Raw genomic sequence first — 14,677 nt, 5'->3', positions numbered from 1 at the left:
TCCCCAACCTCTGCGCTGCCTTGCTACTCGGCCTGGACTTCCAGTGCAACCTCCAAAGCCTAACCCTGAAATTTGGCAGGCCCCTACCACCCCTTTACTGTATGTGGCCTCACGACCCTTAAGGTCGACCCGCCTTCTCTGTTTGCAAACCTCACCCCGGATTGCAAACCCGTCGCCACCAGGAGCAGACCATACAGCACCCAGGACAGGACTTTCATCGGGCCTGAAGTCCAGGGGCTGCTTCAGGAAGGTATCATCGAGGCCAGCAACAGTGGTGAAAACGGGGGAGAAAAACAGGATGGTCGTTGACTACAGTCAGACCATCAATCGGTACACGCAGCTCGACGCATACCCCCTTCCACGCATATCTGATATGGTCTGACTAGTCAACGACCAGTGGACTGACTCCGGATCCTGCATGACGATCTCTGTCACCCAGGGGTCACTCACTTTTATGATTTCATTAAGGCCCGCAATCTGCCCTACTCCATCAAGGAAGTCAGGGCTATCACCAGAGACTGCCAGGTCTGCGCGGAGTGTAAACCTCACTTCTACCGGTCAGACCGTGCGCACCTGGTGAAGGCCTCCTGCCCCTTTGAACGCCTCGGCATGGACTTCAAAGGCCCCTCCCTCCACCGACCGCAACACGTATTTTCCCAATGTGGTCGACGAATATTCCAGATTCCCCTTCGCCATCCCATGTCCCGATATGACGTCTGCCATCGTCATCAAAGCCCTCAACACCATCTTCGCTCTAATCGGTTTCCCTGCCTATGTCCATAGTGACTGGGATCCTCATTTATGAGTGATGAGCTGCGCCAGTACCTGCTCAACAGGAGCATTGCCTCGAGCAGGACGACCAGCTACAACCCCCGGGAAAACCGGCAGGTGGAGCGGGAGAACGGGACGGTCTGGAAGGCCGTTCAGCTGGCCCTACGGTCCAGAAATCTCCCGGCCTCCCACTGGCAGGAGGTCCTCCCCGACGCACTTCACTCCATTCGGTCGCTCCTGTGCACGGTGACTAACGAAACCCCCCCATGAACGTCTCTTGGCCTTCCCCAGGATGTCCACCTCCTGGGTTTCGCTCCCAACGTGGCTGGCAGCGGCAGGACCCGTTCTCCGCAAGCACGTGCGGCTCCACAAGGCGGACCTGTTGGTTGAGAGGGTACAGCTACTCCACGTAAACCCGCAGTACACCTACGTAGCGTACCCCAACGGTCACCAAGACACAGTCTCCATCAGGGACCTGGCACCAGCTGGGTCCCCACATCCCCTCAGCCCCGGTGCCACCCCACCACAGCCCCCACTCCAGGACAATCTGTTCTCCCCTTGGTCCCACCCGGGGATGAAGAGGATGTTGACACGCTCCTGGAGTCACCGACAACCGAGCCGACGCCTGACTCGCCACCAGCACTGCGGCACTCTCAACGACGGATCAAGGCGCCCGACCGTTTAAATTTGCAACCTGCTCTGAAATTTTAATGATTACCTGTATGTAAATAGTCCCCCCCCCCCCCCGCCCCCTGCCCCCTGCCCCACTGGACTGATTTTTAATAGGGGGTGAATGTGGTAGTCACCACTATTGTATTATATTGTATATACTGCACTGCATACAAGGGTATTACGGTAATGCCCCTGTACTACAGGTACAGGGATAGATCCCTGCCTGCTGGCTCCGCCCAGTAGGCAGACTATAAATGTGTGTGCTCTCCGAACTGCAGCCATTTCAGCAGCAGCTGTAGGAGGCCACACATCTGTGTAATAAAGCCTCGATTACTCTCTACTCTTATCTTGTCGTAATTGATAGTGCATCACAATGGTTCCGCCCCACCAGATTCCTTGCAGCGGTGACGAGACGATTAATGCCTGGAGAAATGACACCTATTAATGTGGGATCCAAATTCGACTTCAATCCTCCCAAACTCTTGGGCGCTGCAGGATCTCGCGGTCTACTCTTGACCCTTTGTTTGCGGTTGTTGGCGGTGCCCAGCCTCAGCTGACGACTGTCTTTGTTTTGGTTGGCTTCGCCAGCCGCCAATCAGCGGTCCGATTGCATTGGCGAGCCGGCAGGAACGCCGCCGACTGCAAATGCAAGGGTGGATCTGATTGGGTCGAGTTGCGGCACGGCCGCTATCCAAAGCTGCTGGGAGCCGGATGACGTCGCGGCCACATCGGCTGGAGTGAGGTGAGGAGAGCGGGATGGAGGGCAGTAGCGGCCGGGCGCCGACACTCGGAGTTTCGCTGCTGTAACGCAGACTCAGGTACCCGGTCATGATGAGGCTCCGGGGGCGCTCCATACAGTTTACGGTTGGTATTAAACCGGCCGTTAGAGCCGGACTTTGCAGAGTTGGCCTATTTTTTGTTATGGACCGGAACGGGCAGCTCACTGCTCAGGGGTATCCCTCTCAGCGCCGACTAGGCCGCTCCGCTTTATTTGCCCAACTCCAGACTGCCCTATTTGTCCGCCCCACTTGCCGCCTGCCGATTGGTCCGGAGATCTGGCCACCGTCCAATAACATCGTCGCTGGGACCGTCGCGCTTTTCTGATTGGCTTCGCGGCCTGTCACTCAAACAGCTGTCAGCTGATGTTGCTTCTGCTTTGGGCAGAAATTGAAGACTCCCCAGCTGCAGAAATTGTTCAAACCATTGTAATTTGTATAAATACACTGGAATTGCACAGTTCGTCACTTTGCCTAAAGTCCCACATGTATTGTCTCCTCTGATGTTCGGAGTTGAATTTATTTTTAATTAGAGTCATAGAGTTTCACAGAGGCCGTTCGGCCCATCGTGTCTGTGCTGGCCAGCAAGCACCTAGCTTTTCTGAAATATACTTTTATTCAAAAATTGGCCTGTGTCTGCATGGGTTTCCTCCCGCAAGTCCTGAAAGATGTGCTATTAGGTAATTTGGACATTCTGAATTCTCCCTCTGTGTACCCAAACAGGTGCCGGAATGTGGCGACTAGGGGCTTTTCACAGTAGCTTCATTGCAGTGTTAATGTAAGCCTACTTGTGACAATAAAGATTTAAAAAAAAAAATTAACGCTGCAGCCACCACCCCCCTCCGTCTTTCTCCCCTTCCCTGATTTTCTTTTTGCTCCACCTTGCACCTACCCTGATCCTTTTTTTTCCAATTAAGGAGAAATATTAGCGTGGGCAATCCACCTATCCTGCACATATTTGGGTTGTTGGGGTCACGGGGAGAAAATGCTAACCTCTGCACCACTGTGCTGCCCACGTATCTGTCTATCCTAATCCCATTTTCCAGCACATGGTCCATAGCCTTATATGTTACAGCATTTCAAGTGCTCATCTAAATGCTTCTTAAATGTTGAGGGTTCCTACCTCAGCCATCCTTTCAGGCAGCGAGCTCCAGATTCCCACCAGCTGCTGGGTGAAATTATTTTTTTCTCTAAACCTCCTGCCCTTTACTTTAAATCTATATCCCCTGGCACTGACCCCTCCACTAAGAGGAGAGGTTTCTTCATATCTAGCCTATGTCCCTCATAATTTTATACACCTCAATCTGATCCCCCCCCAGTCTTTCTTCACAGGTGAAATTCTCCAGCCCAGGCAGCATCCTGTTGAATCTCCTGATTAAACCGATTTCCTTTACCTTTGAAAAAATATATAGTAATGATGATAAAACAAAGATAATTTCTGCTCAAGTATTTTGAGATTTCACAAAAACCTTTTTTTATACATTCTCACAATATCAGAAAAGTGCAAAGTGGTTTGGAGCGAAAAAGAGTACTTTAGAATTGTAGCCACCGTTAAAATGGCCCAGGTCGTCCAGTCAAAAAACTAGGAGCAGAAATAGGCAATTCTGCTCTTCGAGTCTGCTCCACCATTCAATCAGATCATGGCTGATCTCTTCCTGGTCTCAAAACCACCTCCCTGTATGTTCCCCACATCCTTTTAACCTGTTTTTTAAAATCAGAAATATATCTATCTCCTTCTTGAAACCATTTGATGATTCAGACTCCACTGCGCTATGGGGCAGCGAGTTCCACAAATTTACCACCCTTGTCAAGAAGTAGTCCTCATCATCTCAGTTTTAAGTCTACCCCCTCTCAACATATATCTATGACCTCTCGTTCTAGATTACCCCACGTTTACTTTATCAATCCCGTTTAGTATTTTATATACCTCGATCAGATCCCCTCTCATTCTTCTAAACTCCAGCGAGTATAAGCTCAAACTGTTCAATATCTCGTCATACGTCAACCCTTTCATCCCTGGTCATACTGCAGATTTAAAAACAGAAAATGTTGGAAAAACTCAGAAGGCCTGGCAGCATCTATGGAGAGAGAAACAGAGTTATCGTTTGGAGTCCGTATGACTTCTTCAGAGCTGAAGAAAGGTAGAAAACTGATGGATTTGATGTTGTTGAAGAGGGGGTGGAGCAAAATGGAAGGTCAGGGATAGTTGGGAGCTCATGAGAAATTTGCCAAAGATGTCACAGACATAACATAATGGTAATGTTAAAGAATAACGGTGCTAATAGTGGCATCAAGGTAAGGTAGCTTTAAATCATTGAGTTGCACCAAAGATTAAACCACGTAACAATTCTGGGTGAGTATCCAGGTAAGTATCATGTATCTAGCCCAAGCCTGCAGCCCTGAGCTCAGTGTATGAGACATTCGCAGAGGGCTCCGGGTGCACAAAATAATCCATAAATTCAAACTTCCTGGGCAATTACAGTGCATTTGCTGGTGTCAGGCCTTCTGATGAGTCCTCAAGTTCGGTGGGAGCGGGAGAATCAACATTTTCAGAAGATCTATGCCAAAGTTCCAAAAACAAAAGAACCAAAGTATTGGCTTGCCTCTTTTTGTCCATTTTACTCTTAAAGAAAATGTTTATATTACCATCTTTGACTTTGCATAAAATACCTGATATACCTGTATGAACAGTCCTGCCATTGCAAAATGAACACTTGACAAGACATTGGAGTATTTACAGAGCAGTCAAATTGTACCCTGGCAAACTTCAGAAGGCATGAGGAGAAATTTTAGGAAAGAGAAAGAGGTTAGGGCAAATTGAAAAGAGGCTGTAACATTGGAGAGGAACCTTTTAAATTATTGTACATCTCTCTGCAAGCTTTGAGTACATGGACACTCAAATCTCTTCACTTCTTCACAGTTTATAGTCTCTAACCATTATGAAAATATTTAGATTACTGTTTCTTAGATACAAAATTAGTAGCGAGATTCTTCTCCACTTCTTCCGAAGAAGTCATATTGAACTCAACGTTAACTGTTTCTCCCGGCACAGATGCTGCAGACCTGCTGAGGTTTTCAAGCACTTTCTTTCTATTTCAATTCTCCAAGGAATTATATCATAAGTCGATTTGCCCACATCTGTCTATGTCCCTTTGCAACATTCTACTCCCATAATTTACTGTGCATCCTAATTTAGTATCATCTGAAAAGCAACTCCCTGTTCCCTCATCTAAGTCTTCAATCTTTCATATTGTAAAGTTGAGGCCCCAGCACATCATCGAGGAACACCAGTTGCTAAACAAATATCAAATCTTTTATCCCTTCTCTTTTCTTGCTTCCTAACCAATTGTGAACGCGTGTTGCAAGTTTGTCTCCAATCATGTGGCCTTCAGATTTTGCCAATAATGTCTTGTGTGGAACTTCATCAAATGCCCTTGGAAGTCCTGTATCCGCCATGCAAATGGTTTTCCTCAAAATTTCATAGGTTAGTATTTGATCCACTTTGAAGGGCTCAGTCTTTCTGTATCATGATATATCCCAGGAAGATCCCATAATTGAAGTTAAAGAGCCATAATTTCTTGCCTCCCCAGCATCATGTTAGGGGATCTCTCTTGGAAGTTCCCAGGTCAGGGTCTACCTGGCAATTCTCCAGAAGGGCTAACTTCCCCTGCACAATTGCTCTGTGCTGGGAACCATCTGAAAAAGCGATTTAAATAGCTAACTTAAGATGGTTCTGCCAGTGTTCTGCTAATAGTTAGTCTGAAAAAGTTAGGAGGAAGAAAGCACTTCTAACTTCAGAGTCACTATTTTATAAACCCAGAATGATCCCTGCATGGGACATCCCTCACTGCGCTCCATTTTCACCACACTGCTGCAGCCAGGAGTGGTGCACTCCTGTCTCATCTGTTCTGAATGGGAAAGGTCAGCTGAGAAAGGGACTTTGTAATTTAAACAAAGCTAAGTCCCTCTGGAGTGGAAACCTGCTAGTGATTGCCACCCCGAGGAAATTACAGACCAAACTCATAGGCCCGAAGGGCCTGTTCTGTGCTGTATTTTTCTATGTTCTGTCTATACCTGTTTTTTTTGCCTTGAATAATGGGACTATAACCCAAAGGCACAATTCCTGAACTTGAGTTCTTTGTAAAATCTGACTTATCCATTTGCAATTTTCTTAACTAATCTACCGCGAGTCCATTTATTTGCCTCCTCTTCAGTCACATGTTTTGTTTCAGTAAAGATAATGTGAATAGTACTGTGATGTAGAATGGTTAGATGTAGTTTCTACTCTCAATGATTAGATGACTAATGATTTCCATTGAAGGGGAATAGCAGAGACAAAGTGCTTTTCTCACAAGGGAAGACAAATGGAAGAGCACACTCAACAGTCATGCCCAGTAGCAAAGTATGGTGTTGGCAGAATTCTTGGAGCAAGGCAATCTTTATTGGGGAATATAATGTGAGAATCCAACACCAAAAAGACAATGCAAATTTTCATTGTCTGTACTTTGGTGCAATGTAAATAAAATGAAAAGTACCACTTAATTCTGGGTACTGACACTGAGTTCGCAAGAAATACACAAAACAAATAGAAGCAGGAGTAGGCCACCAGGCCCCTCAAGCCTGCCCCACCATTCAATATGATCATGGCTGATCTATGCCGGTCTCAACTCCTTTTCTGTGCCATTTCCCCATAGTCCTCTGTTCCTCGATTTATCAAATATTTATCCACCTTCACTTTAAATACTTCTAATGATCCAGCCTCCATCACCCTCTGGGCAGGGAATTCCAGAGATTCACCATCCTCTGCAAGAAGGAATTTCTACGCATCTCAGCTTTAAATGACCAGCACTTTTTAAAAAGAAAATATTTCTTTATTCTCTTCCTTTTTCGCATTTTCTCCCAAATTTACACCCACCAACAATAAACAATAATCAGTAACAAATATGTCGATCCCCATATCAATAACAACGATCCCATCCTCCCACCAAACCCAAAATATTCGCCCACATGTTCACATAAACAACTGACAAAAAGGAATCAGGAATCACCCATAGCCACCATTAGCACCCCTCCCTCTTCCCCCCCCCCCCCCCCCCCTCCCACCCAACACCCCCCAACTAACGTTCAATGTTATCCAGTTCTTGAAAGTGCATAATGAATAATGCCATTGAATTGTAGAACCCTTCTGTCCTTCCCCTCAGTTCAAACTTAACCTTCTCAAGAGTCAAGAATTCCAACAGGCCCCCCCGCCACGCACAGGGTGGAGAGGCTGCCCTCCAACCCACCAGGATCCCCCTTCGGCCGATCAACGAGGTGAAGGCTACAACATCTGCCTCCGCACCCATTTCCAATCCTGGCTGGTCCGACACCCCAAATATGGGGGCCGGGGTCCAGTTTCATGTGCACCACTTTAGAAATTACCTTAAAAACCTCCTTCCAATAACCCTCTAGCTTTGGACAGAACCAAAACATATGAACGTAATCAGCGGGACCTCCCCGCAACGTTCACACACCTCTTCTACTCCTTCAAAGAATCAGCTCATCCTCGCCCTCGTGAGGTGTGCTCTGTATACCACCTTCAGCTGTATCAGCCCCAGCCTCGCGCATGAGGTGGAGGCATTCACTCTCCGGAGCACCTCACACCAGAACTCCTTCTCCATATCCTCTCCCAACTCTTCCTTCCACTTTACTTTGATCCCTCCCAGTGGTGCGTTCTCTTCCAAAATAGCTCCATAGACCGCTGACACTACCCCCTTCTCCAGTCCCCCTGTCGTCAGCACCTCTTCCAGCAATGTGGAGGCTGGCTCCTCCGGGAAGTTCTGTATCTCCTTTCTGGCAAAATCTCAAACCTGCATGTATCTAAACATTTCCCCCTGCTCCAGCCCATACTTCGCTTCCAGCTCCTTCAATCCTGCAAACCCGACCCCTAAGAAACAAATCTTTTAATGTCTTAATCCCCTTCTCCTTCCATTTCTGAAAATTTCCATCCCACCTCCCTGGCTCAAATCTGTGGTTGCCCCGAATCGGCATTTCCCCTGACCCTGCCCGCAACCCGAAGTGTTGGCGAAACTGCCTCCAAATTTTCAATGAAGCTATTATTACCGGACTCCCTGAGTACTTACCCGGGGCTATCGGGAGCGGCGCTGTTGCTCGTGCTTTCAATCCTGACCCCCTGCACAAACTCTCCTCCATTCTGACTCACTGGGAATCAACCCCTCTTACCCAGCTCCGCACCTTCTCCACATTCGCCGCCCAGTAGTAATACATAATGTTCGGAAGACCCAAACCCCCTGCCTGCCTTCCCCTCTGTAGTAACACCTTTCTAACTCTGGCCACCTGCACTCCCCATATGAATGACGTAATCCTTCCCTCAATCTCTCTTAAAAAAGCCATTGGCAGGAAAATCGGCAGGCATTGAAAAATAAACCGAAATCGTGGCAACACGTTCATTTTAACCGCCTGTACCCGACCCGCCAGTGACAGAGGGAGACCATCCCACCTTGCCAGATCGGCTTTCACTCTCCCCACCAAACTAGAAATGTTGTACCTGCGGAGCCCCCCCCACTCCCGGGCAACCTGAAAGGACCAGCACTTTATCTTGTAGTTACGTCTCTTTGTTCAAGACTCCTCCACTAGTGAAACCTCCCACCATCTACCCTGTCAAGTCCCCTCAGGATCTTGGATGGTTGAATAAGGTCACCCCTCGCTCTTCTAAATTCCAAGGAATACAGACCCAGATTATTTAGCCTCTCTTGATAGGACAATCCTCTCATCCCAGGAATTAGCCTGGTGAATCTCCTTTGTACTGACTCCTTTTTTAGGTAATGGGCCAAAACTGTACACAGTATTCCAGGTGAAGCCTCACCAACACCCTGTACAATAGCAACAAAACCTCTCTATTTTTAAACTCCAACCACTTTGCAATAAAGGCCAAAATGTCGTTTGCCTTCTTAACTATTTGTTGGACGTGCCTGCTACCTTTTTGTTATTCATGCACTAGAAGACCTAGATCCCTCTGTACTTCACTCACCTGCAGTCTCTCTCCATTTCGATAATAATCTGCCTTTCGATTCCTCCCACCGAAATACATGACCTTACACTTCCTCATATTAAACTCCATTTGCCAGGTTTTCGTCCAGTCACCCAATCTATCTATATTCCACTGCAGAATCACAATATCCTCATCATAACATGCTCTTCCACCTATTTTTGAATCATCGACAAATTTGGAAACCTAACATTCTGTTCCTTCCTCCAGGTCATTAATGTAAATAGTGAACAATTGTGGGCCAAGAACTGATCCCTGCGGTACTCCACTAATTACACCTTTTCACTCTGAACAGGACCAATTGATTCCAACTCTTTTTTTTTTGTGTGACAGCCAGTTTTCAATACATGCTAACAAACTTCCTCCAATTCCATGGGCTTTTACTTTATGCGCCAGCCTCTGATTCAGCACCTTGTCAAATGCCTTTCGGAAATCTTTTTCAGGTACAAGCTCCCAGCACCTTCCAATCTGCTAGTGCTTTTCAAAGGCTGCAAAAAGTTACTGCATGGCTCTTTTCAAGATTGAGCTAGAGAGTTTTGATTTAAATCCCCATTTCAGAGATTTTGTGTACTGTTGCGTTTTCTTCTTTTACTCTGTCCTTTCTGTGGCTCTGTTCCAATTATGGCAATCAGTGAGTTTGCCCTCCTTTCTATGTTATCTATATTCTGATGCTTAGAGTCGCCAGGTATCAAATGATACCACCACAAGGTTCAACCGGCTATCGATCAAAGAACCAAACACCAGTTAGTTAGTTCAAGGTCAAGGGTACTTTATTTACACACAATTAGTCATGCAATATAAACACTACTAGTTAAACTACCCCTATCGACTAAGACAACCTGTACTTAACTTCGGGCACCCGGCTTAGGTCAGAGAAACAGTGGCTGCTGTTCGATTCTGGATTTATCGGGTTCAAAGGAGTAGCTGCTGCTCAGCTGGGCTCATCCGCCTGGTAGCGAGCTATGAACTTGGACTTGCTTCTGGTGTTGCTGAAATTGGAGATGGCCGTGACCGGGGTACCAGGTCCAAGAGAGGACGAACATATGGCGAACTCTCTTCTTATACTTGGGGGTTTTCGCGCTCTTTCGGGCGGTCCTTCAGTTTGGACCCCACTAATTGGGTGATCCCTGATCACTCTGTTCGATTCCTAACCAATAAGTGGGCGGGGATCTGGATGGCTGGGCGTGTCCCAAGCGGTCACTGACCCCGTTGTTTACGCTTTCCCTGAACAGGGAGTGGCTCCGAAATGTCTGGGACTGTACCGGTCACTCGAGTACCAGTCCTTTGTTTTGATGGGCCATCAAATGCTAATCGGCCCCATCAAAATGCTAATTGGTCGGAGTTTCGATACCGTGTGGACTTCGTGCTTGCAAATATACATTTCAGGCTCTGAGTCTTGCTTTGTCCATTTTACCTGCTAGGCTTTGCGAATTTCTCTGTTCCTGGTTGTAAGTGGCCATCCCAGATGGCTACAGTACTCCACGTTAATACTTCAGTACAGCACAGAGGGAGAACTACATTGTCAGAAGTGCCCTCTTTTACATAAGACGCTAAACCAAGGGTCCTTCTGCATGTTGTGTGGGTCGGGGGCTCAACTTGGCGTCAAATAGCTTAATAATTTTAAAATGTTTCCTTCATTTCCTTTCCATTCCTATTTCCTGCTGTTTATATACTTTCATATTGTCTTCAGCTTCCCAGTTTCTTCTAAAGCTGTTGGGGAACAGAAAAAAAACCTTGTGGCTTTCTGTCCAATTGTCGTGTACTTTGTAACTGGTTATGAATCTCCAGCTGTGCAGAATAAAAGTTTTTGATGTTATTTCTGTACTATTGCAATTGCAGTTTAAAATCTGTGGAAATGTTTTTTTAATAATCCGATTTATTTCTTTTTGTCTGACAGGTGCTTATTACTGATGCAATGGAATTTTTTGCACTGGGCTATAAAAGTGAGATTTAAGGAGCAACTAAGAGCCAAACGGGAGTGCATTGTTTTCTCAAGTACAGTCACGCTCTTCCAAGTTCATTGCTGCGGCTCCGTATAAACTTAAAGCACTTGGTATTTGTGGCAAACTTGTCATTGGATGATTCAGAACTCTCCTCAAAAAGGATAGCTGTTGAACCATGTTTGCAAAGCTGAAAAAGAAGATTGCTGATGAGGCAGGCAGCACCTCACGGCCTGGCATGGTACGGATTCCAAGATCGGTCAGCAGAGATTCCATTACCTCAGTCGGGGCCGACTCTGGAGATGATATAGTACGTATGGTGATTTCTTTAATTCAATAGCTTATTTGGTATGTCTAAGTATGTGATCCTGGAAGGGGCTTTATGGACATGCAATGTGATTTCACCAGGTTTCATCATCAGTTACAGCTGCTGGCAGTCTCTCTTATTGCTGTTCAAGTATATCATAGTAACATTTTTAACATGCTTTGTGAGGCATTCATTTTGCGTCTATGTAGCTTTCTGGGGTTGGAGATCACAAAGTAAGAGTATACTTTTATTGATGCTGTTTGTAAATCTGTTGTACAGTAGAGGTTCTTGTCTTTGGGTTTAGAAGGCTGCCTGTCTTCTGCTGTGTAAATTTGTTGAACACAAATGACAACAAACAATCAAAGAAATTATGTGAATCAGCGTGCTTTCGCATGCTTTCTGGAAGGAGAAATATAAAAGCATGTTAGAAAAATCAAGCATCACAACAGGCTGACGAGCTTCATTCTGTGCCAAGATTTTTATGATTCTATGATCTGGATTTTGAAGTCGTAACATTGCTATAATTGCCAGAATCAGATGTCATTGCTCCTCTGAAACGGGTAACAATCTCTGAGTCCTCACATGCGCGGTTAAATGTGGAAAAGTTGCTGTCAATGATTCTGCACTACTCCATAGGGTGAGCAATTGAAGTTTCCCCAGACTGCAGTCAAGTAGAAATCACTAAACTGACAAAACCCACACTCTTACGCTTTTAATTATATTGTAAAAGCCCTTGAAATAGTTCCATCTTGTTGAATGAGGTAGAACTGAGTTTTAACAGTGTGCTAAGCTTATAATTGCTGCAGAACAGCCTCACTGGCCCTGGAAAATAATTTTTTAAATGTCAAATTTCTCCATTATGATAACATTTCACCTTCAGTTTATGATATTTCAGCTTCCACCCCAATCCCAGGTGCATATCTCATTTATTTTACTTTGTGAAATTTTAATTTTAAAATGAATAATTCAGTGCATTTTCCTTCCTTGTGATTGGCTTCTTATCCTGCTTTGAAGCAGTGGTACAGTGGTATTGTTGCTTGACCAGTAATCCAGAGACCCAAGGTAATGGTTTGGGGACCAGGGTTCGAATCCCACTACCGCAGATGGTGGAATTTTAAAAATTCAATAAAATATCTGAAATTAAAAGTCTAATTATGACTATGAAACCATTGTCGGTTATTGTAAAAACCCATCTGGTTCATTAATACCCTTGGGAAGGAAACCTGGTCTGACCTCCTTGTGACTCTAGACCCACAGCAATGTGGTTGATTCTTAAACGGCCGAGCAAGCCACTCCTTTCTTTTCATCCGCTACTAATGGAACAAAAAGGAATAAAACCTGACAGACCCCCCTATGTAGACCTAGACACCGGAAACTATAATGGCAAACCCAGCCCTGTTGACCCTGCAAAGCCCTCCTTACCAATACCTGGAGGCTTGTGCCAAAATTGGGAGTGCTGTCTTGCAGACTAGTCAAGCAACTGCCTGGCATAGTCATGCTCACAGAATCATACCTTACAAATAATCAGCATTCCTGGGTACATGCCTTGCCACCAGCAGGACAGACCCAGAAGAGGTGTTGGCACAGTTGTATACGCACAATGCCAGCTTGGCAGTGCCATCTCAGCATTGCCATGGTACCCAGGTGGTGCCAGGAGTACCAGGGTACCACCCTGCCCAAAGGGCATACAGCTGGGGGCCTCTAATCCCCTAGGAGACCCCCATGAGTGTAGTTTTTTTTTCCAAAAAAATATACTTTATTCATAAAATCTATCCTAAACATTAACATCTATCATAAACATGAACATTTCGAATTGTCTTGACTGTATATTTCCATTAGAGTTACACATTCCCTTGACTTTCTTCCATTCAATTTTGATAACATTACACACATATCGCTCTTTACGTTACAATTCCTTCTTAAACATTTACATTGTCATGTTTCCTTTATACATTGGAGTGTTAATGACCCAGACCGAGGGGGGCTTACACTGTTACCTGCCCCTCGGTGTACATTTGCTGGTAAGACCTTACACCGTGGTCTTTCTCCATTGCGTCTTGGCGCAGCTGCTCCAAACTTGGAGTGCGTCCCTCAGCACGTAGTCCTGGACCTTGGAATGTGCCAGTCTGCAACACTCGTCGAGGACAGCTCTTTGCACTGGAAGATCAGCAAGTTTCGGGCAGACCAAAGAGCGTCTTTCACCGAGTTGATGACCTTCCAGCAGCAGTTGATGTTTGTCTCGGTGTGTGTCCCTGTGTAGCGCACAAAGACTCAAGAGAGACGAATAGAGATGAAGTCGATGAGGCTTTATTAAGCGTGACTTGTTCCCCGCAGTTCAGTAACAGACTGGCCTGCGGGGGAGAACTCCTGGTTCTTATACTCCGCCTTCAGGGCGGAGCTAGAGGTCAACAGCCAACCAGGACCCGGGATCTGTCAGCCAATGACATCACGGCTTCACAGTCCCACATGACCCCTAATGCATACTACCTTGTTAAAAATGAACCCGGCGGGGTGGTGCTTCGCATGGTGGTAATGGTTTACAAGGCTGGTCCTGGGAGGAAAACTTTTGCATGTCATCACAGTATGTACAGGGTTTTTTTTTTGTTTTGCACTATTTACAGTGGTCGTAAGGGGGAAAAGAAAAAGGTTCTCGTTAAAGTCCACAACATTGTAGTGTTACATCCGTCTGGTCTGGTCTGGTCTGGTCGTCCTTGTCGATCGCCTCGGCCCCGGTGGTGGTGCTTGTTCCCGTGTTGTCGTCTCCGGGAGCCTTACGGTTTCTGCTTCAGCTTCACTTCTGGTCGGACCTGGGAGGAGGACCGATCCTCCCGGGAAGGGGGGGGTGGCGGGGTGCGACGGTGGCAGGGAGGGGGTGATTGGTGTCGGGGGGGTGTGCGAGTTGCCGGCGGGCGCCAGATCTCGCAGGGAGACCGTGTCCTGTCGGCCGTCGGGGTACTCCACGTAAGCGTACTGCGGGTTCGCGTGGAGGAGGTGAACCCTCTCGACCAACGGGTCAGACTTGTGCGCCCGCACATGTTTTCGGAGCAAGATGGGTCCTGGGGCCGCCAGCCAGGTCGGCAGCGACGTTCCAGAGGAGGACTTCCTGGGGAAGACCAGGAGGCGCTCATGAGGCGTTTGGTTAGTGCTAGTACACAATAGCGAC

General features: G+C 46.6%; 1 protein-coding gene across 7 annotated transcripts in view; it reads left to right on the top strand.

The window, feature by feature from the left end:
* Window positions 1-2,047: 2,047 nt before the first annotated feature.
* Window positions 2,048-14,677, top strand: part of golga1 (golgin A1) — a 117,648-nt gene continuing 105,018 nt past the window's right edge. For 3 of the 7 annotated variants that reach the window (XR_011937654.1, XM_072488449.1, XM_072488446.1), the window contains exons 1-2: window positions 2,171-2,307; window positions 11,165-11,517. Coding sequence is in view for 4 of the 7 variants with exons in the window: in XM_072488449.1 (XP_072344550.1) it covers window positions 11,386-11,517 (132 nt within the window). In the remaining 3 variants the exon portion in view is untranslated. Of the gene's footprint in view, window positions 2,308-11,164; window positions 11,518-14,677 lie in introns of those variants that run through there. The other 4 variants (XM_072488452.1, XM_072488450.1, XM_072488448.1 and 1 more) reach the window with 3 other exon arrangements.

Source organism: Scyliorhinus torazame, chromosome 22, assembly GCF_047496885.1.
Source record: "Scyliorhinus torazame isolate Kashiwa2021f chromosome 22, sScyTor2.1, whole genome shotgun sequence".
In the NCBI taxonomy this organism is placed as follows: Eukaryota; Metazoa; Chordata; class Chondrichthyes; order Carcharhiniformes; family Scyliorhinidae; genus Scyliorhinus; species Scyliorhinus torazame.
The sequence above is the reverse complement of the archived record's forward strand: the minus strand, read 5'-3'. Positions and strand labels throughout refer to the sequence as shown.